The sequence below is a fragment of the Spermophilus citellus genome (assembly GCF_964194105.1).
Source record: "Spermophilus citellus genome assembly, chromosome: 6".
Classification (NCBI taxonomy): domain Eukaryota; kingdom Metazoa; phylum Chordata; class Mammalia; order Rodentia; family Sciuridae; genus Spermophilus; species Spermophilus citellus.
The window spans coordinates 36,474,261-36,495,721 of record NC_138187.1 but is presented as its reverse complement, the minus strand read 5'-3'; the positions used below and the strand labels follow the sequence as shown (position 1 = coordinate 36,495,721).

The 21,461-nt window shown below is 48.9% G+C and overlaps 2 protein-coding genes and 1 long non-coding RNA gene across 6 annotated transcripts in view; 2 read left to right on the top strand and 1 right to left on the bottom strand.

Moving 5' to 3' along the window:
• Positions 1-425: 425 nt before the first annotated feature.
• Positions 426-4,602, bottom strand: LOC308651056. Its single transcript, XR_014022478.1, has 3 exons — positions 4,487-4,602; positions 4,185-4,340; positions 426-1,159 (listed from the first exon to the last, which is right to left on the bottom strand). It is a non-coding gene; the product is annotated as an uncharacterized lncRNA (long non-coding RNA).
• The window catches only part of RADIL (Rap associating with DIL domain), a 56,396-nt gene continuing 38,317 nt past the window's right edge, over positions 3,383-21,461 (top strand). For all 4 annotated transcript variants that reach the window (XM_081297748.1, XM_081297750.1, XM_081297749.1 and 1 more), the window contains exons 1-2: positions 3,383-3,502; positions 7,841-8,436. In XM_081297748.1, the coding sequence (XP_081153874.1) occupies positions 7,902-8,436 (535 nt within the window). In that variant the 5' untranslated portion in view covers positions 3,383-3,502; positions 7,841-7,901. The remainder of the gene's footprint in view (positions 3,503-7,840; positions 8,437-21,461) is intronic.
• Positions 16,925-19,251, top strand: PAPOLB (poly(A) polymerase beta; the record flags this gene model as incomplete). The annotated part of the gene is given in 2 exon segments (XM_081299825.1): positions 16,925-19,208; positions 19,210-19,251. Coding segments are annotated over 2 exon segments (1,908 nt in total). The 5' UTR covers positions 16,925-17,342.

Below are 21,461 nucleotides of genomic sequence, written 5' to 3'. Positions count from 1 at the left end.
GCTTCTCTTTTGGGTTCAGTGGGTCCTTTCCTTAGGTCCCAGGACACTTCCACCTTCCAGTGGCCAAAGAGAGCAGCTCAACACTCCATTTCTGTCCAGTAAGAGTCTCAAAGATAGTCAACCTAATTGTCGAAAAACTTGTTTTGATCGCTTGCCTGGGTGCAGCTGCTGAGAGACAAAGGTGAACAAAACTGGACTTGCCCTTGAGAAACTTCCAGTCGAGGAGGGAGTGGGAGGAGATGGAAATCTATCCATTCATTTATTCATTTAACAAATATTTATTATAAGCCTACTATGCGCCAAAGATAATAGTAAAGGAACATAAACTATCGTGTCTGAAATATACAAGTGGATGAAGTTCAGCAGTGACAAAGGTCTATGAATTAAATAAATCGGGGGTGATGTCAGGAGGTGTCAGCAGACTAGGATGGACACACCCTCGTGCACACAGCAGAAAGAGCATTCAGGCATAGGAGATGGCAAGAGGAAAGGTCTGGGAGGAGGGACGTGAGTTAGTGTGCTTGGAGACAGTTCAGGGGCCTGGAGCTCTGTGACAGAAGGGAAGCTGCGGCTGCCAGCAGGGCCCGGTGGGAGCAGGGTTTTGTGAATCCTTCTGTATTTAAAGTGTAAAAGGAAATTGTTAGAAGATTATAGGTGGAGAAGTAGCAACATCTGATTTATGTTTAAGGAGCATAATTTGACTAATGTGGACTGGCTTAATGAAAAGAAAAAACACAAAAGGTTGTGGGAATACAAAGAAGGACAGGTAGCCATGTTTGGGGGGGGAGGGGAAGGCCTTCTGGAGTGATGGGTATTAGTTACCTAATGCCACATAACAAACTGCCCCCCAAAACTCAGTGCTTGAATCAATAATAATAGCCATTTATTATCAAACGTGGTTTATGAGAGCCAGGGCTTTGGGAGCAGCTTTGCTGAGAGGTTCTGGCTCCTGGTCCCTCATTTGACTTTATCAAGATGTTGGTCAGGGATGCAGCATTCTGATGACTATGGAGGCTGGAGGGACCACATCCAGTGCACTCGCTGACACTGATGGTGAGTGGGTGGTGACTGTTGGCAGATGCTCCACTTTCTCCTTTCCCTCTGGAGCTGCTTGAGTGTCCTCCCAACATGGCGGCTGGCTTCCTTAAGAATTACTCATCTAAGTGGGAGTGAGGGCAAAGGCAGCTCTTTTATTAAGTAGTTCCGGAAGTCACAGTGCCATTTTGGCAACACCTTATTGGTTACACAATTCAATCCTATTCAATGTAAGTCTGTCTAGGGTGTGAAAACCAAGAGCTGTGAATCACTGGGGGCCATCTTGGAGGTTGACTACCACACTTCCTGTGAGGATTTAAAGGATGAGTAGAGACAAACCAGGTGATGAAAGTAGGTGTTATGGGAGAAATTGTGTCCCCATAAAATACACATGTTGAAGCCCTAACATACGGTACTTATGACTGAATTTGGAGGTAAGGACTTTAAAGAGGTGATTAAATTAAATGAGGGTGGACCCTAATCCAATCTGACTGGTGTCCTTGGGAGGAGAGGAAACCAGGATACACAGAGACATTCGAGAGGCACACACAGAGGAAGGCCAGGTGAGGACACTGTGAGAAGGTGGCCAACTTAAATCTGAGAGGGGCCATAGAAGAAACCAACCCTGCTGTCACCTTGGTCTTGGACTTAAACACAACTGTTAAAAAGGAAACTCCTGGGGCTGGAGTTGTAGCTCCAAGGTAGAGCACTTGCCTCGTTCATGTAAGGCACTGTGTTTGATTCCCAGCACCACATATAAATAAGCAAATAAAATAAAGATCCATCAACAACTAAAAAAATATTTTTTTAAAAAGGAAACTCCTATTTTTTAAGGACCTGTCTGTGGTATTTTGTTATGGAGGCTCGAGCAGCACAGCTCAGTTGAGGAAGGAGCTCCATGCAGAGAACTGGCCGGGGTAGACACAAAGGTGAGGAACAGTACTAGACAGCGGGTGTTACTGGAAGGGACCAGCACATTTTTTTTTCTACAAAGGGCCAGATAATAAATGTTCTAGGCTTTTGGGCTATAAAGTCTCTCTATTGCATAAAAACAGTCATAGACAATATGCAAACAAAAGGGTGCAGCTGGGTTCCAATAAAACTTTATTTATAAAAATAGCAAATTGGATCTGGCCCCCAGACTGTAGCTTTCCAATCCCTATGGAAGAGGGTTTGGGGAGAGTAGAAGCCCGGCCCTGGTGATTGTGAGGAATACCTTTGGAGGAAAACCCAGGCCTAAACCCAGGCTATCTTTCCAGCTCTGAAATTGTCTCTTGGGAGATTGCCCTCCATGACATAATCCAGCGTGCCATTTTGGTTACAACCTCCCATCCCATGGCGGTTGAGCAGACTGGTGTGTATTGCGGGGAGGGCGGGTCATGCAAAGATTCGTGGGAGTTATTTTATCAGAAAAGCCAAGTCTTGGCTCAGCCTCGGGCAGCCTGATTCTCCAAACCTCTTTTCTTATCTGCTTCACAAGGGTTGATGCCACCGTGGAGTGAGATAACCGAGGTAAAGTCCTTAGTAAAAGGCCTGGCATATAGAACATGGTCATTTACAGATGTCTGTCCCCATTCCCATTCCCCCATCTCAAATATGGGGTCATTACTAGGAAATATTATAACTCCATCACTGTCAACAAAAAGGGGGGCCCCAGCGTGGGAATTCTGCATTGTGATCGCACACCACGGGAATCTCTCAGGTCAGCAGCAACAGAAAAGTCTAAAAGAATCTCCCTGTGAGAAGCATTCCTCAAAGTTAACACCAAGGCAGAGGGCTAAGGTCATGGGCTTTATAAAAGAAAAAACAAAACAAGTGACCAGGGAAGGCAGTTGGGCCAGAGCCCCTGAGCTGACCTGGCCCCGTTTTGCCTCGTTTAAGCCTAGTGCCACCATCTGCTTTGTCTCTTAAAGCTCCAGCTGCTGGGTGGGGGGTAAGGAAACCCTTTTCCCTTTCAATATCTTAGATGTTCATAAATCGAGGAGCCCAGTTCTGTACCCATCCACACCTGTCCACACAGAAGGTGAGAGTGGAAACACCACCCAACCAACTTGGGAACACAGAGGCCCCAAGTGGCGACCGGCTTAGCACAGGCCCCGCCCCCGGCAGATACCCGCCCTTCCAGAGGCCCCGCCCCCGAGCCCTAGCCTATCCCCATCCATTGAGTGGCCGGCAGGAGGCGCCAGCGCATAGCCTCTTTCCTCGACGGGTGGCTCCGCCCCTAGAAGCTTCCTCTTCGTCTATTGGGCACCGAGGTTCCAACTCACCGCCCGCCTCTTCTCGCCCCACCCTCCCAAAGGCCACGCCTTTCGTAGGCCCCGCCCCGAGGCCCCGCCCCGTCCGTTGCGCGGCCAGCAGGAGGCGCCGCGGCGCGTGTAGGTCCCAGGCACCGGCTCCCGCTAACGGCGGGCGTGGGAGCCGCGCGGGGACGCGGTGGCGGCGGCGGCAGCGGAGGGCAGCGTTGGAGGTGAGTGGGGGGCGCGCGAGGAGGGTAGGTGGTGGCGGGGGTGGCCCAGGCTGTGCTGCTCTGAGGTTACGGGGGCCCAGGGGCGCGGGGGCCGCGGGCTGGGGGCGGTGGGTCGCGCGCTTGGGGCCGCGGGACCGCGCGGGGCTTTTTACCCGCCGCGAATCCGGGTGTGGGGGGAGGCAGGCTTGCTTCGTTGCCATAGTGACCGACCTCCTCTCGGGCCCGGCGCGGTCCCCGAAGGCCCGGGTGCGCGAGTGACCTGGCCCGCGGGCTGCCAGGGTCAGGCCCGCGGCCAACCCCCAGCACCGGGGGACTCCCCTCATTGATTTCCTTAGAGGTACCTTGGAGCGGGAATCTGGCGCGGGGCGCCGCGGGAGAGTGCGGCGCGGGGTACCGCACTCTCCCGCCCCCTATCACCTCCCCGCCGGCAAGGCGTTCTCCGCCCGAGTGCGGAGACAGGCATTGTTTCCCCGCTATTTCTGTCCCACTTCCAGTCCCCCAACAAATACTGCATCCCTGGAGACAGATGCTGAGCGGGAGCTCCAGGCCTCTGGAGACCTGGTTTATTTCCCTGGGGAGCCGGTGGGTGGGGCCTTGGAGGGTGCAGACCTGCCTGCCCGCCCAGCCCCTGTCGCCTGTCAAGGGCTTGGTTAATCTGAATTGCCAAAAAGAATTTGATTACCGGTGTCTCGGTTAACACGGGCCACCTCTTGTGCATTCCAAAGAGGAGCCAGTCTTTAATCCCACTGGGGAAGTCATTCCCTCTCAGGAGCCTAGCAGGCAGAATGAAACCTGATTGAATTATGTTGGCAATCAAAAGCTTCGCTCTGTCTCAAAGCTGTAAAGATAGTATTTGAAGAAGCAGGGATAAAGCTCAGTTTGCAAAGTTTGCTGTTTGTCCTCCTGGTGGAATGATAATGGGTTCCACATTGTCCTGTTGGAACAGAGAGACATCCCTCCACCCATGTCAGCCCTGCAACTGACCTCTGTCTCTGCCCCTGCCGCTGTGACTTGGGCTGGCTTTTCATCAGAAATGGGACTCTTTCTTGAGAACAAGAGAGAAACATTCTCTGAGAGCTGCCAAAGCAAGCGTCCTGCACTCTGGCGCTCTGGGCCCTACGCTTTCCCTAGTGTTTGTGTGACAGAGGCGAGAATTGAGCAGAAAAGGAAAAGGCAGGTCACACTTCCAGAAAAACAGATCTGGTTACGCAGGGCGTGCTCCACTCTGTAGGATTTTCCTGCACTCCTCCTGGCCTTTTAAAAATCAAATTTGTCCCTTTAGACAAACAGGCTCTACTCTTCATTTTGTGATTAGAAAGGAAAGCAGTGTGTGTGTGCAAGTGGCCACAGGGATGTGTGCACAGCAGCACCTTCTGCAATGACCACAGGGAGAATGATCATAAGGAGAAGAAAATTTTCTGTAAAACCCCAACTAGATAAGGTTCTGGTTTACCAGGACTTCTTGGGGTTAAGAAGGAGTTTTTGGAAAGGAATGAGTCACTTTCTCCCAACTCACATGTCTCTCTTATTTTTCATGATTTTCCTAACTCTTCCTTAGAATCTGGCTCAAGAGGCTGCTGGAAAGGAGGGAGGGGCATCTCTGAAGTTCAAGCTCCAGGGCCCCTCACTTGTGAGGCCCTGGAAGGGGGACTAGCAGTTGTGTATTTGTAATTTTCCATTTTTTTTTTTTTAATGGAAGCATCAGAACTTACCAAGCCTGCATCCACCTCTGTGTGCAAGATGCCAGTTCACTTCTCCATTGTATCTGGGGGCCTTTTAAATACTCCTTGAATTTGAATCATGACTTTTCCCCAACTAAGCGTAGCTTCCACAGCTTTTGGTGTTGTGCTTAAATTTACATTCAGACACCGTCTGCAGAAGCAGAGGCTTTCCGAGCCATAGGGTGCCTGGTGGCAGAGGCTATGCTGTTGCCCACTTTGGGTTGGGCTTGGGACCCTGGAGAACCTCTGGCAGAGATGTCTGCTCTCCTCCAGAAAGGTGGCCAATTAGGCCAAGTGAAAGTCAGGTCCTCTGAGAATGTGTTCCAGCCTTGAGGTTTTTGAGCAAGGGCATCTTGAGAGTCCCATGGGAAATTTCTCAGGCAGGGTTGTGCACCCCTTAGGGATGGTCAGTAAGGGCTGATTTGAGGGGCTGTTTGCAGGGACTCTGATCTCTGATTCAAGTACTTTTTTGGGAATGATTTGAACCTGCTGATAGGGTGTGCAGATTCAGAGCCGCACATTTGTGACAGGAGTACCCTCGGAAAATGCTTTTACTGTAAAATAAATGATGGATCCGTGAGGGGAATCCACAGTTGGTTCTGGACTTCTTAGGATTTGACAAAGAGACTTGTGGCATGCACCTCAGGGGAGGAGAAACAAAGGCTTTGACTTTTTTTTTTTTTTAGAGAGAGAGAGGAAAGAATTTTTTTTTAATATTTATTCTTCAGTTTTTGGTGGACACAACATCTTTATTTTATGTGATACTGAGGATCGAACCCAGCATGCCAGGTGAGCGCGTTACCGCTTGAGCCACATCCCCAGCCCAGGCTTTGACTTCTTGACTCCTCTATATCTTGACCCACTGAGCCCCAAGAGAACCTCCTGTGTTCCTGCTTAAGACTGTTTAGCGTCTCCCAGACTCCCAGCTGCAAATTCAGGTTTTTGGAAAACCAGTACTTCAAAAGGCTTTGCAGTGGTAAACCATAAGCAGTAGGTTGTAGGAGTAGGGGACGTTTCACCCTTCTAGGGCACACATTGGTGTTCTATGTGAAGCTAACAGAGCGATTCGGAAGAGCTCAGGCTTCTCTCAGGCTTCTCTCCTGCATGGCAGCAGGCAGGCCACTGGCTCTACAGCAACCGAATGGCCGTGGCCTGCTTTTCAGGTTCATTCATGACAGTCTTTGTGGCTTCAGGGAGCAGGACGCAGCCAAGGTGCATGGCGGCCTGAAGGAAAACTGATTTGCAGAGTCAGTGTCGGAGGCCTGGAGAGTTCACTCTTTGGTGTCCTGAAGATGGTGTGGTTCCTTTTCTGTTGAGGGGCTCCCTGGGTACTTCTGCCCTATGCAGCCACTTTCCCTTTCAAAGCCCTGTCCAGTGCCCTCAGAACCGCATGTGAGTTGAGGCTGGGAATGTTAATTGACCCACAGGAGTTGGCTGGAGTTACAATGGCAGGTGCCCATGCTGCTTTTACTGGGTCCTGGGCCACTCTTTCCAAAGCCTTTTAGAAAACGGGCTCTTCTCCTAGCTCAGTGGTCTGTCTGCTTTTGTTTTTGGTGAGAACATGAGCGCAGAAGTGGGGTGCAGCCACCCAGGAACTGTGTGCACAGCTTTCCAGTGTCCCTTGTCCTACAGCAATGCCTCGAGAACCCGTCCCTTCTATCTGCTCTCCTGCCCCACTGAGATTTGTAGGGAGACTAATAATCTCCACCTCTAAGCCTGTGGGACACTAAGGACATTAGAATTAGGACTCTAGAACACACACACACAAAGCTGTGCAAGGCCGGCTTCTCCTCTTAGTGAGGTTGGGTGTCTGTGGCCTGGAGAGGCCTGTGCTGGCTGGACGCGGTGGGTGGAATGCACAAATTCCAAGCATGCTTCCACTGGTTCTGGAAGAGGCCTTGTGTCCATTGTGGCGTTGTGGACATTCTAAGCTGTGTCCCAGGGAATTGTCCCTTCAAGTGGGACCAGCCTCTTCTGCCGGGTTGTGGAGGAGTGGCGCTTTCTGGAGGTTCGTGTTTCAAGGGTCTGATTGCTTATTATGCTGTGAACATGGCTGCCATCTTACCTGCTTCCCCAGCTCCACTTGTCTCTGTGACTGGGTGACTTGGTAGTCCACACTACCGACTGTGGTGCAGGGGATTTTCAGAGTTTATGGAGAGGGAAGCTTGGTCCCCAACTTGTTTATCCCTTTTCCTTGGCTGTGGTGGTCCTGGATGGTGGGCTCAACCTGGGGGCATGGAGCCAATTCGGGCTGTCCGGCAAACCTGTCCCTCACCCAGCTGTCAGCTGCGCTGTTCCTTGTGCCTTGTGCCCCGTGCTTCCTGGAAGTCAGCCCTGTGACGGACGGAGCATGTCTTACTTTTGGTGACCTCATCATGCTTCTTAGTAGTGGCTTTCCCTGAAGTGTGTTTCAGCCCATCAAACCTGCTTTGTCCCTGTGACCCCTCAGGCTGTGATCCTGTCCTTAATGCAGGTGCTCTGGTGGGGTCTGACCTGTGGTGGTGTCCACAGGGCTGGGACACTGAGTGACTCTTCTGTCCACTTGGTTGGAACTCATGTTTCCTTTGCTCCTGGTGCTCATGATGGTTGGTGCTGACCTCTTGCTTTGTTCTCCCAGGCCCAGCCTCTCCCCACCCTTTGGCTGAAGCCTTGGTCCTGCCCATGAAGACTTGCCCACCATGTTTTATGGGACGCACTTCATCATGTCTCCACCCGCCAAGAGCAAGCTGAAGCGACAGAGCCAGCTGCTGTCCAGTGTGCTGTCCCGGACACTGAGCTACAAGTACAGGGAACTGGACTCCACCTTCTGCAGCCTGGGTGCCAGCGATGACCCCGCAGAGCTTTCCACCCAGCTGTCAGCCCCTGGCGTCCTGAAGGTGTTTGGGGACAGTGTCTGCACTGGCACGCACTACAAGAGTGTCCTGGCCACGGGCACCTCCAGTGCCCAGGAGCTGGTGAAGGAGGCCCTGGAGCGCTATGCCCTGGACCCTGCGTGTGCCAGCCAGTACGTGCTGTGCGATGTGGTGGGCCGGGCTGGGTCCCCTGGACGGCCGTGGCAGGCCCAGTGCTTCCGGGTGTTTGGGGATAATGAGAAGCCCCTGTTGATCCAGGAATTATGGAAACCCCGAGAAGGTTTATCCCGGAGGTTTGAGCTGAGAAAGAGGTCAGACGTGGAAGAGCTGGCAGCCAAGGATGTGGATACCATCACAGCAGGTGAGAAAGTGAGGAGGGGTAGAAGTTTCCAGAAAAGCCATTTGTCTAAGCACAGGGTAGTGGTTAGGAGAGGACGACGAGGCGCAGAGGTCGGGGTGTGTGTGGAGGGACAGGTGTGGAGGTAGTCTGCTCTGGAGGGAACCCTGCTGCAAGCCTTTGAAGACCCCCATGCCACAGTGCACCCTTCAGCCTGTCTGCCTACAGAGGCCTGGTGGTTCCTTTTATCGGCTCCTAATATCTTCTTGCAGTATTTTAGGTCAAATCCGTCCTTCTGTTTAATCAGGTCTTGCCCAGCCTGTTAGCCCCAGGGAACTGTGTATGCCTCATAAACTACCAGGTTACTGTGGTATTACAGAGGGCCTTCAGATGCCGTGTGAATCTTAGGGATCAGATGGAGGGACAATGAAGAAAGCTGTCACAAAGGCCACGTGGCACTTTCTGGTCACATGGTGTCCAACTGTGAACTGGCTTCATTTGGGTGTGCAGTGGGTTGGTGGGCACCTGTGGTGGTTGCAGGCTGTTCTTGGGGAAGGCCCAGCCAGAGGTGGCTGGTTATTATCCTGTGTGGGAAGTGCCGGAAGCAGGGTGGTTCTGCCTACCTGGGCTTGAGGCCTCGGCAGCCTGTGGCCCACAGCTTTGTGTCTGATGCTTATTCATTTGGTGGAAAGAAGTTGATTATTTTGATAGGCATGCCTCATAAAAACAATTTTTCAAATACCAAATTTTTTAAATATATTTTCTTAGTTTCCTGTAAAAAACGATTACTTTATACAAGAAAGTAGACTGGGCTCACATTGCCCAGGAGAAGATGTAGAAGGGCTTCCTGTGACCTAGTCCTTCCCGAGGTGTGGTTTGCATGTAGTGTCATGGCTGTTCAATTCCCCCATCCCTGCTTGAGCATGAGCCAGGCTTGGGTTCCATGTATACATCAGGTGTGGTGATGGAGCGGTTGGCTTCACAGGCCAGGGTGCCTTGGGCCTGAATAGGACCCAGCTGTGGGTGCCATGGCTGGCTCTAGGTAACACTGGCCCTCTCTTTCCCTCGGGTAAGTTATGGTACCTCCTGAGGCATTTCCTGATCTGGAGAATGGGGATAACAGACACGAAGGGATTAGTGAAGCAGCCCGTGCCACCATTGCTGGCCATGGAGCTTAGCAAGTCCTGGTGGCGTAGTGTCATCCTGTTGAAGTGGCCAGCAATTCCTGTGGGTGCACAAAAGCCATGGGGCACCCAGCGTGGGAGGGGGTGGCAGTGGGAGTTCCTTCCCACTGGGAGGAGTCTTCTCTAATTGACATCGTGTAGAGTTGCTGGCATGTGATAAGGAAAAGCAGGCCAACTCTGCTTAAGCCTCATCAGATGAGCACCCCCTTGTCTGCGCCGGGACCCTCATCTGCCCCAAAGGCTGCCGCTTACTGAGGTTTGGTTTTCATTCTGACCCTGCCTTGTAACCACCTAGAGGACTTGCGTTCCTTCTGCCTCGCTCTAAAAGCCCTCCTGTGAGATGGAAAGTATCTGCAAAAGGTAGAGACGGTGGTGGGGTGGAGTGGGCGTCCTGTACAGACAGAGCACCCTTGACATAAGCGGCCGCACTGTAGTCATTCTTAGCTTCGCCTCCTCTTCCAAGTGGACGCCAGAGAGCCTGCGCCATGGGGCCATCTCAGGGCTGTGGAGTTTGGGGGCCAGGCCTCTGCCTGTGACCTGCACCCAGCGCTGTCCATCCTAAGGCTGCTGTGTAGTGCCAGAGGTGGGGCAGAGCCTTGGAAAGCCTGCTCTGCTCAGGCAGGTGGCCGCTGGCTGGCGCAGGACAGTGGGGCCATGTTTGTGTTGCAGGACGCAGAGTTTGTTCTGAGCTCGCTGCCCTTTAGTGCTGCTCCTTCCACACCAGTCGGGGGAAGAGGAAGCTTTCACCTGGTGGTTTTTAATGCCTTTCCAATAAAGAGTCCATTGAGCTAGCCAGTCCAACTGACCCACTTGTCAGGCTACAGTGAGTCATGTTACCTGCCCAAGCAGGCCCCAGGCTCCAGAGACATCCTCCTGGCTGACCTCCTTCTCTCGTGCCTCCTGGCCATGCTCCTGAGCTGACCAATGGCCTGGGCTGTGGGGAGGTGAGGTAGTCCACTGTCAAGGGCATGCCCACGAGCTTCCTTTCATTCCAGCGTGCTCATGGAGCCTGGCTTGGGGCCAGGCAGGGGCGAGGCCCTGGAGAGCGTGAATGGAAGGGCAGACTCCATGCAGTCGGGAGCTGAGGATGGCCCTTAGGTGCTCAGTCCTGCTGCAGCAGAGTGGCGAGCAGAGCCTGACCTGGAACCCGGAGCCCTTGGGCCGGCATCTCTGTGGCAGCCCTGCTGGGGCGGCACACACCCATGTGGGGATGTCTCTGGGATGTCAGGACGGCGGCCCCTCCTGAGAGCCTCACTGCCCAGGGCTCACAGCTCCCTGTCTGCCCCCTCTGTGGGAACTGCGGAGACAGAGACCCCAAGTCACTGTGAGGAGGCCACAGGAAGCCAAAGAGTTGTTCTTTGTAGCAGCTTGCTGACTGTCAGCATTAAACTGAAACATCCAGAAAGGTACAGCTTTTTTGTCTCTCTGGCAGGGGACACTTTTCCTGGCACTCTTGACTATGCTGCTGTGTCCCCTGCCTTACATGTTCCTGGGAAGGGCATTCAGACCTCCCAGGAAGCTGTCTGTTCTGAGCCTCCCGGGGTGCTGACAGGCTCCCAGTGTGGCCCCAGGGCAGGCCCACCCACAGTTGGTGGTGGCTCTGTGGGGCATTTGCTGCAGGGACATTAATACTACAGAGCTGGGTGCTGTCCTTTTCAGCAGGATGGAAGGAAGGGCCAGGCAGGTCCTCCCCCGCATTCTTTTCTCAAAGGACCAAAAATGAGGCTGTACCTACTCCCCCAGTGAGAGGATCATCTGACCTCATCTGGAAAAAGTGTGCACGTGTGTGCACGAGTGTGTGTGGATGAGGCTGGCCATCCAGAGCTTCAGGTGACAGAGTGATGGAACCCTAGTTTTTGTCCCTGGTCCCCCGGCTCTCGGGAGCTGGCCGTCCCTGCGAGCTGGCGGAGTTCAGCAGAGTGTTTGGGGCTGAGTGCAGCAGGGAGCGGGTGCCGGGTGCCGGTGTGGACACCTCCAGCAGACCAGTGTCAGGGGAGTCGCTGGGAGGCCCCAGGACATGAGAGCAGACAGCCTGCTGGGAGCCGTGGGTGGCCGTCAGGCACTTTAGGATTCAGTTTTCCAGGAGCACTGCCTTCTCAGAGCTCAGTTTTGGCTTCCAGGCCATCAAAACAGGGGTGTGCCCTGCGAGGGAGGTGGCATGGAGGGGGCGCTGGTGGGCAGCTGCTCTCCTGTTCCCCGGAGCTGGTATCTAGGGCTGTGCTGTGTGGAGAGGGTCCTGGGACCTGTTACTGAGATAAAGATGACAATCATGTGGCCTCCTGTGGCAGGGCCATGTGGTTTCTGTCAGGGCTTGGGAAAGGCAGGGAGAGGGAGGTGAGCTGAGCTCAGCACAGAATGGGAGGTCCCCACGCCCCTCCAGCCTCCTCTGCGGGTGAGGGGCTCAGATCCCGCCTCTCCTCAGCCTCCTCAGCTTCCTCAGCGGCTCGCAGGGCAGCTTGTGTGCGGCAGAGGGTGGAGCGGCATTCCTGCCTCCTGCCTGCTCCCCAGGTGTAGCACATGTCTCTGGATATTGTCACATGTCCCTTGGGGGACAGACCTGCCCTCCACTGGGAGCCATTTCATTGGTCTCTAGGCCTGTGCTCAGCTCCCAAGGGCTATGTGTCATCCACACCCTGTCCTTGCCCTTGAGTGTTATGGCTGTGTGCCCCTGCAATGGCCTCACTCAGGCTGCTGTCTGAGAGTTTGGGGTCCCTGAAGCCTGGCTCTGAGGGATGTGTGGAGCTGCTCTGCCTGTGCGCCTTCCTGCATGGCCTTCAGAGGCCGGGCATTGGTTTCTTGCTGGGGAAGGGCCTCCTTTGCTTTGAGTGTCTTCGTCATAACGAGGCAAGCATAGAGAGTTTTTAAGGCCACCAAGATTTGAGGTTACCTCTGTAGGCTAAGCAGAGGCCAGGGGCCACGAAAGCAGCCATGGACTTTCGACCCAAACACTGCCATCAATGTCCTCTGTGGCTACTGTACAGTCTGGCTCAGTCTGCGGGAGGGTTAGTGCTCGGAGAGAAAGCCCCTTCGCAGGTCACAGCTTCCACACACACAAGACCCCAGAATGGGACCAGTGTTCCTGGCAGGGACAGGGGAAGGGGAAGGGTGTCATGCAGTGGACTGCTGCCCTGGAGCACATCCAGCCAGGGGGGAACATGCTCCTCAGAGTTCGAGTGGGCAGGTGGTGGCAGAGGTGGCAGAGGTGTTGTCACTGAGTACCCAGCTCAGTTGTTTTGTCATGCCACCTTGTCATTCACGGACAGTGATTTCCCCTCCCCTGGGGACAGCCAGTATTTCGCACATGATGCCATCTATGTCCCATGAATTATGTCCTGGAGAGCCCTCCAGCATCCTGGTGGTCATTTTCTTTTGAAAGTTTTTTCCTTCTACTTCAAATATGACTTTTCAATAGCTCTTACCTTCAGACATAGGCGGCCATCTGCATTGTCACGCCCCTTTTCATCTGGGCGCAGCTGCCTCTCTGCAGATTCTCAATGATAGGATCACTGGGGAAAATATTTATTTCATGTGGTTTTGCCAGACAAAACAACCAACACTTTTTCCCACCAATATAAGATTAGAAAAGCAATTGACTTTGAAAGACAGTTTGGGGCATTTCCAATTCAGAGAAAATTTATTTAGTTGGTTGTTCACAGTCAGTGTTCTCCTTCCATCTCTGTGTAGATTTAAAAAAAATCCAGGTCCTTGTTTCATCATAGAAGCACTGTGTTGGAAGGTCCGCTGGGAGCTGGGTGGTCCCCACTGGGGCCTGGTGGGCAGAACCTCCTACCGCCAGAGCCTGGGGAAGCAGAGATATCTGGCATCATTCTATAAGGAGCCACTGTTGGAGAGGCTTAGTGTTGACACTGAGAGCACAGGAATGTCATCACTGGTGTAAGATGTTTAAAAGATACAAAATAAGACAGATTGGCAAAGGAGTGGCCAAGGTGGACATTATAGTTGCCACCTAAATAACACAGAATTTCTTTCTTTTTGTTCTGCGAATTGAACTCAGGGGCACTTGACCAATAAGCTGCATCCCCAACCCTGTTTTTAAATTTTATTTCAAGACAGCATCTCACTGAGTTGCTTAGTGCCTCGCTTTTGCTGAAGCTGGCTTTGAACTCACAATCCTCCTGCCTCGGCCTCCCAAGTTGTTGGGATTATAGCGCCCAGCTCAAAAATTCTTGATAATGAATTTAATCAGAAATTAGCATCATGATGGGAATACATGTGCTATATTAAATTACCTGCTATCCAAGAAGGCAAAGAAAGAAAAGGGTTTTTAAACATAAAATGGGTTTTAAAGTTTACCTAAGATGTTCAGAAATAATTACCTTTGGCTATAAGGATCAGTAACAAGGATGGCACCAGTCCAAGGCTGGACAGGCAGTTGCTGGGCAGATGTTGTTGTAGAAGTGTTTCTGTGTCAGGTGGCGGTGGCCTTTGTGCAAGGCTGAGGTTCTGGTAGTGTCCTGTGATAATTCTTGATATCAGATGTGTGTGCATGAGATCCCCTCCTTCATGATGCCACAGCTCTATTTATTTATTTTAGGTTTTGACACAAGTGACTTCATTTTGATCTGACAGCTTTCACCCAGGGGAGAATTTTAGCCAGGAAGAGTGTATCTGAGTGGGCTGCATTGGGGGAGGGCGGTCCAGGCCCTTCCTGGGGGTTTGAGCACAGGACTGGAAGGAATGCTTCTTCTGTTATCAGGCTGAGGACACGGGTGTGTGTAGGTAAGGGGGAGAAGAATACCAGTTATTCTTCAACCCTCAAATTTTTTGGTCCCAAGTTGAAAATTATTGATTTTTCTCAGCACTTGACTCTAAATTGAGATACTCAAAATGTGGGTACACATTCATGGCTGTCATGAATATCTAATGATTTTATAAACCAAGTGACTCTTTTTTAAAATATATATTTTTTAGTTGTTGATGGACCTTTATTTAATTAATTTATTTATATGTGGTGCTGAGAATTGAACCTCACACATGCCAGGAAGTGCCACAATCCAGCCCAACTAAATGACTTTTAATTCCTATTTTCTAAATCCTCTTTACTGTTTTACTGAAAATGACTTAAAAATTCTAGAAGTATATTTTTAAAACTTCACTAGTCAGTATTTGTCTTGCAACTGCAACAAAATGACCTGTTCTTCTAACCTTTTTGTATTGCACCAAATTTTAGTAAGATGAATTGGCCTCTTTAAAGCCATCTGGAAACAGGCAAACATAAGAGCAAATTTTGAATTTGGTTAAATGGAAGTAGAGACCTCATTTTGTCCTGTCAACATTTGAAGTATTTCCAAGAAGTACTAATACTGTAGCTTTGTTATTACTAACATTTAAACCATATTAATATCTACTGGTTTCCAAATGTGACCTATAATGTTGGTTTTTTTACAGGATGTGTTTAAATCACATTGAGTAGCATCTCATAGTTTCAGATACTATATATTAACATAGAAAATGCTAACCAAATACCTTTTTTTGTTGTTTGAAAGTTAAAAGTGGCAGAAATATCTCTAGAGGTTTCAGATGTATACAGATAGAGTGGAATCAGTATATTAAGCTGCCCGAGTCCATCTTTGCTGGGCTGTCTTTGGTCAGAGTGTACATCTCTGTGAAAGAATAGAGTCATAAACACCTTGCAGGAAAAGCCAAAGTGGGAAGGACTGATCTTTTCCACGTTGAGATACACTATGAAGCCATGGTAACTGGAATTATGTAGTTTTAGGGGAGGGAACAGACAAGTAGACCAGAGGAATGGAATAGAGAGGGCAAAAGCAAATGACCCAGGGAATGTGTTGTGATATAGAAACCAAAATAAATCCTGGGGACAGGATTTTATGAAATGGTGTTGGGATAATTGTTTTCAGCCATATGGAGAAAAATAAAAATTAGATCCTTACTCCAAATACATTAAAAACCCAGATCTCAAAGGTAAAATTATGTAGAAAAAGAGATTTCAAAAATAAGGCTTAAAAAGTGCATGCTATAAGAAGACAAAAGTAGGGGCTTGGGTTGTAGCTCAGCGAAAATGCACTTGCCTAGCATGTGTGAGGCACTGGGTTCGATTCTCAGCACCAAATATGAATAAATAAAATAAAGGTCCATTAACAACTATTTTTAAAAAAGAAGAAAAAGTAGATAGATTTTGTTATATCAAATATAAACTGATGTAAATATCAAACAAACTGAAAAACACTATATAGATAAAATGAAAAAATAGGTGATATCCTGGAAGAAAAAGTTTGCAATATTTAAAACTATTATGATGAATAACTAGAATTAAGTAATAATGTGTTTTAAATGCATAAATAGGTGAGGACCCAAGAAAACAAAGGAAAGTGTAGGGGTGAAAAAAAGAGGGACCTGAAAACTTAGACTCTTAGCTGATTCTCAAACTATTATTGCCCTAGAGGCATCTGTCAGTCTTGGCAACCAAGAAACTTCAAGCTTAATAGCTGCCCAGGAAAAGACCTAAAGCCCTTGAGGCTGTAAAAGGTTGGGAGTTGGAACTGATACCGCCTCCACACCTGAGAGAGGTGAATAATTGAAGGGTGCTGAGAGAAAAGATGGAATCGGAAGGATCTTCTTCCTGGTAAGAAATGACAATTGTCATTCTTAACCTGGGCTCTGGGTAGGGCAGACTCTGCCTTAGAATTGAAAACCACTGTGTCCCACCATGTATTTGGGGTTCAACTTGCACTTCCATGGTCTGGACAATCCCTGAATGGGAAAGTAGATGACAGTGTCTGCGATGTGGTGGCGCAAGGGCATCGGGTGGAAACCACGCAGATCCTCTTCGGGAGGACGCTTCCTCCACACATGCATCCCAGACCTCACCAGAAACGAGTTCACGTGCAAAATGACAAGCAGTGCTCTCTGAGCCAGTGGAAAACCACGAACTATAGAACGGGGTTCTCGAGAGCGTTAGAATTAGGAGTCATTGGTTATGCTGTGCTAAATAATAAGTATGATTGATATATTTAAAGAAGTAAACGGTACATACAAATCACGCAGAAACACAGTTACTCCAAAAGCAGAGATGACTTGAAAGAAAAAGAACAAGATTAAGCGTCTGCGGAGAGGAGAGAACTGGGAGACAGGATGAGGTGTACCATGTGTTTTAAGGAAAAGAAGCAGGAGAATGGTGGGACAGGCCTGAGAACGAGGAGGTCAGGAGATGCAAGAGTATGTGAGTCAACCCTCGGTGGCGGATTGCACGGCGCTCGGCCCGGTTATTTGTGGCCTGTGGCCGGGGACTGCGGCCTGGGGAGGCGGGAGGCAGGGCAGCGTGCACTGGTGGGAAACACCGCGGGTCGGCGCGGCTCCGGCGGAGGCGACGCGGCCGCCGCGGTACGGGCCCGCGAAAGGAGTTCTGGGACGCGCGCTAGGGCGAAAGTCAGAGGAAGTTCCAGGAGGGAGGAGCGGGACAGCCGCGTGCCTGGGCTCACAGAGACATAGGCCCCGCGGCCAGGCCGAGACCTCCGACTCTCGCGAGGCCGTGGCGGCCGGTGCGCAGGCGCGCGCGTGCGCGGCCCGCCTGGAACGCCGCAGCCGAGGGCCCGGCGCCATGTTGGCCCCGGGGGGAAGGCGGGGGAGCGCTTGAGGCGGCGGAGCCGAGCGGCGGGGGGCAGTGGATCCCGCCCCTCCCGCCTAGCGGATCATGAGCCGGGCGGCGGCCGCCCAGGGCGCGGTGGCGGGCCAGGTGCCTGGGTGGCGCCGGCGCTAGGCGCGATGCCGTTTCCCGCGGCCGGCCCGGGAGCGCCACTGGCGCCGCCGCAACCCTGCGGCATCTCCTCGGCGATCAGCCTGGCCGCCCCCAGGGACACGGACCACGAGCTCACGCAGAAGCTGGTGGAGACCCTGAAGCCCTTCGGGGTGTTCGAGGAGGAAGAGGAGCTGCAGCGCAGGATTCTAATTTTGGAAAAACTAAACAACTTGGTGAAGGAGTGGATACGCGAAATCAGTGAAAGCAAGAGTCTTCCGCAAGCTGTGACTGAGAGTGTCGGGGGGAAAATTTTCACGTTCGGCTCTTACAGACTGGGAGTGCACACTAAGGGTGCCGATATCGACGCGCTGTGCGTCGCGCCGAGACATGTCGACCGCAGCGACTTTTTCACCTCATTTTACGATAAATTGAAACTACAGGAAGAAGTCAAAGATTTAAGGGCCGTTGAGGAGGCATTTGTGCCAGTGATCAAACTGTGTTTTGATGGGATAGAGATAGATATTTTGTTTGCAAGATTAGCATTGCAGACTATTCCAGAAGATTTGGACTTAAGAGATGACAGTCTGCTTAAAAATTTAGATATTAGATGCATAAGAAGCCTAAACGGCTGCCGGGTAACTGATGAAATTTTGCATCTAGTACCAAACATTGACAACTTCAGGCTAACTCTGAGAGCCATCAAATTGTGGGCCAAATGCCACAATATCTATTCCAATATATTAGGTTTCCTTGGAGGTGTTTCCTGGGCTATGCTAGTAGCAAGAACCTGCCAGCTTTATCCAAATGCAATAGCATCAACTCTTGTCCGTAAATTTTTCCTGGTGTTTTCTGAATGGGAATGGCCAAATCCAGTGTTATTAAAAGAGCCTGAAGAACGAAATCTTAATTTACCTGTGTGGGACCCAAGAGTAAATCCCAGTGATAGGTACCATCTTATGCCTATAATCACACCAGCATACCCACAGCAGAACTCCACATACAATGTTTCAGTTTCAACCAGGATGGTCATGATTGAGGAGTTTAAGCAAGGGCTTGCTATCACACATGAAATTTTGCTGAACAAGGCAGAGTGGTCCAAACTTTTTGAAGCTCCAAGCTTCTTTCAAAAGTACAAACATTATATTGTACTTCTGGCAAGTGCACCAACAGAAAAACAACATCTAGAATGGGTGGGCTTGGTGGAATCAAAGATCCGAATTCTGGTTGGGAGCTTGGAGAAGAATGAATTTATTACGCTGGCACACGTGAATCCCCAGTCATTTCCAGCACCCAAAGAAAATCCTGATAAGGAAGAATTTCGTACAATGTGGGTGATTGGGTTAGTGTTAAAAAAGCCAGAAAATTCTGAAACTCTCAGTATTGATCTCACCTATGATATTCAGTCTTTCACAGATACAGTTTATAGGCAAGCAATAAATAGTAAGATGTTTGAGATGGATATGAAAATTGCTGCAATGCATTTAAGAAGAAAGGAGCTTCATCAACTACTCCCTAATCATGTTCTTCAGAAAAAGAAAACACATTCTGCAGAAGGTATAATGTTGTCAGCTGTGAATGACAGCAGCCTCCACTTGACTGTAGATAATGAAAACAGCATGTCTGTGCCTTTACCTATGGGTGCCACAAAGACTGGCCCATTGACTGGCAGCCCTCAGGGAAGAAGCAGTCCTGCTCTGGCTGTGATGGCAGCATCTGTGACCAACATACAGGCTCCTGAAGTTTCCTTGCAACAAGTGAATCCCAGTGAAAGCTCAGGGGTTACATTGAGTGAAAGCATTCCTCAGACTCCCTCACAGCCTACCATTTCTCCACCACCAAAGCCCACAGTCACCAGAGTTGTTTCTTCAACACATTTGGTAAATCATCCACCTAGACCTTCAGGAAATGCAGCAACTAATATACCTAATCCTATAGTAGGAATGTAGAGGACATTCTCACCTCATAAAGACAGAAAACCAGAACAGAAGGGCAACAACCAGATAAGTACAGCTCAATTAGAAACAGACAGCAACTTCTCTGTTGGCCTCTCAGGAAACATCTGGCTCAGATATACTCGGTATCCCTGTTCTCTCTCCAGATCCTATTCCTGTTATCAAGAATTCAGTAAAACATACTGAATAGAAATGGATAAAGACAACCACAAGGGCCCATAAACAATATCTGCCAACTCAACCTGTTGTCTTCAAATGCTAAAGAAGGAGAACAAGGGTACCAGACTAGATATGACTCAAAAGATTAATGTTCACTTGGTAACTTCCTTTACTGACTTAATCTTGATCAGAAGTCCAGATTAGTATGTGAAGGTAGAAGTGCCATTATTAATGCCTCAGATTATTTGTGTTAGTCCCAGTACATTAACTATTTCAAAGAGACTACGACTCTTAAAAGATGAGAAAAATATAGAAAAGAAAAAAAACAACTATATTTGTACCCATGACTGACATCTGGACTGAATTTATGTTTGATGCATTTTTTGGGGAAATTTGCAATACAAACTAATATCAGAATTCCTAATATTAATAATGCACTTTATGTACTTTTTTTTTAAGGTTAGAAACCATAACTAATTTTGGCTTTTTCAGCTTGGTGAATTTTAGTTGTTTTTTTTTCCTTGAAGAAGTTTCTTCAGTACTGATCTTAAAATTGGATACCATTGTGCAGTGGTGTAATATACTTCAGAGAAAGCATAAAAGTACATGTAACTCAGTCCCTGTGAGATAACTGCAAACCCTTTAAAATGAAATGTCAACTCTTGGGTATATATTTGACATCAAAATAGTAATTACTAAGTGTTTGGTTTTGATGGGACATGACCTAGAAATGATACCTGTAGGATGATATTAGAGAGCGCATGATCAGCAATCAGACATTTTCTTTGAGCTAGCAAAGCTCCATATTCTCCTGTCCTCAATCATTTGTCCTAAAATAAGCTTATGGCCTCTACCCTCTTCTCTTTGCTGTGTGCACAGGGTATGCTTGTGTGTTGTTTCATTAAAAAACATGGAAATCTAGTATTTTCTAAACCATGATGTGAAACCAACAATCTTGTGCCACATGGCACAAAACACCAAATTGATTCCATGGCTAATATTTCAGTAAAACTTCACTAAATATTTGATCTCTGTGTCTGAGAAGTTTTACAAATTCCATAGAATACTGCTTTATAGGAAAGCTAATTCCCAATCTTTGTCTTTTCCATAGGCAAAAAAAGACATTTTCTGCAAGAATCTTTAACCAATTGTTATTTTTTAAAGACTTACCAAAAATCATCAGTGAATTTTTCATGTAGTTATATAAAAATAATTTCTAGAAAGCATTTGATAGCTAGTTAGCTTTCTACTCTTTCGGTCTTATCCAAGATTAGAAATACTGTTCTTTAAAAAGGATCCCTCATAATAGAGCATAAGCAGCTGAATACCCATGTCCAGGAACCACGAGGGATAATGGATGTAGATGAATGAAAGCCCAGAAGACTTAACAGATTTTCTAAGTAGCCTGGTTCTGTCTTCCCCTCTCCCACCTGTGTTCCCTTTTCCCATGCGTGCATTCTTTTTCTTGTTTCATGTTAAACTGCAATGTTTAGACTCTTTCCCTGTCCTTCTAGATAAATTTTCCAAAGTTGGAAGATAGTCTTTTTCCTTTTAGGCTATGCAGTAATTGAGACTTTCTGATATCTGGTATACAATATTTCTGTGTCTCACGTCTTCGCCCTGTGCAGTCACCTTACCCTTCCACGACAATAATAAATCAGGTGAAACGTGCACAGTATCTGTATTTTGAATAGCTATGGTGTTTGGTTGAAATCTCCAGCCACAAGTTTAGTCTTGTCATTTTGTTTACACGTTGGCAAAAAAATTAGTTTATTAAGTGTTTCATGTAGCCATACCTGTTTTACCAAGCTGGAAACTTGGGACTTTTTAATTCTAGTTTTTATTACCTGAATATCAGACTATTTTTTCATGTGATATATGTAGAGTCTCATGCCTGGGGTTTGCTTTGTTATGTAGTATCTGTACTCCTTGTATTTTCAAGCACTATTTTGAAAACAGATAATGTATTTCTCCATTACAAACACAATAAAAATAAGTGGCAAACAAATAAGTGAAACTAAAATACTGAATAAT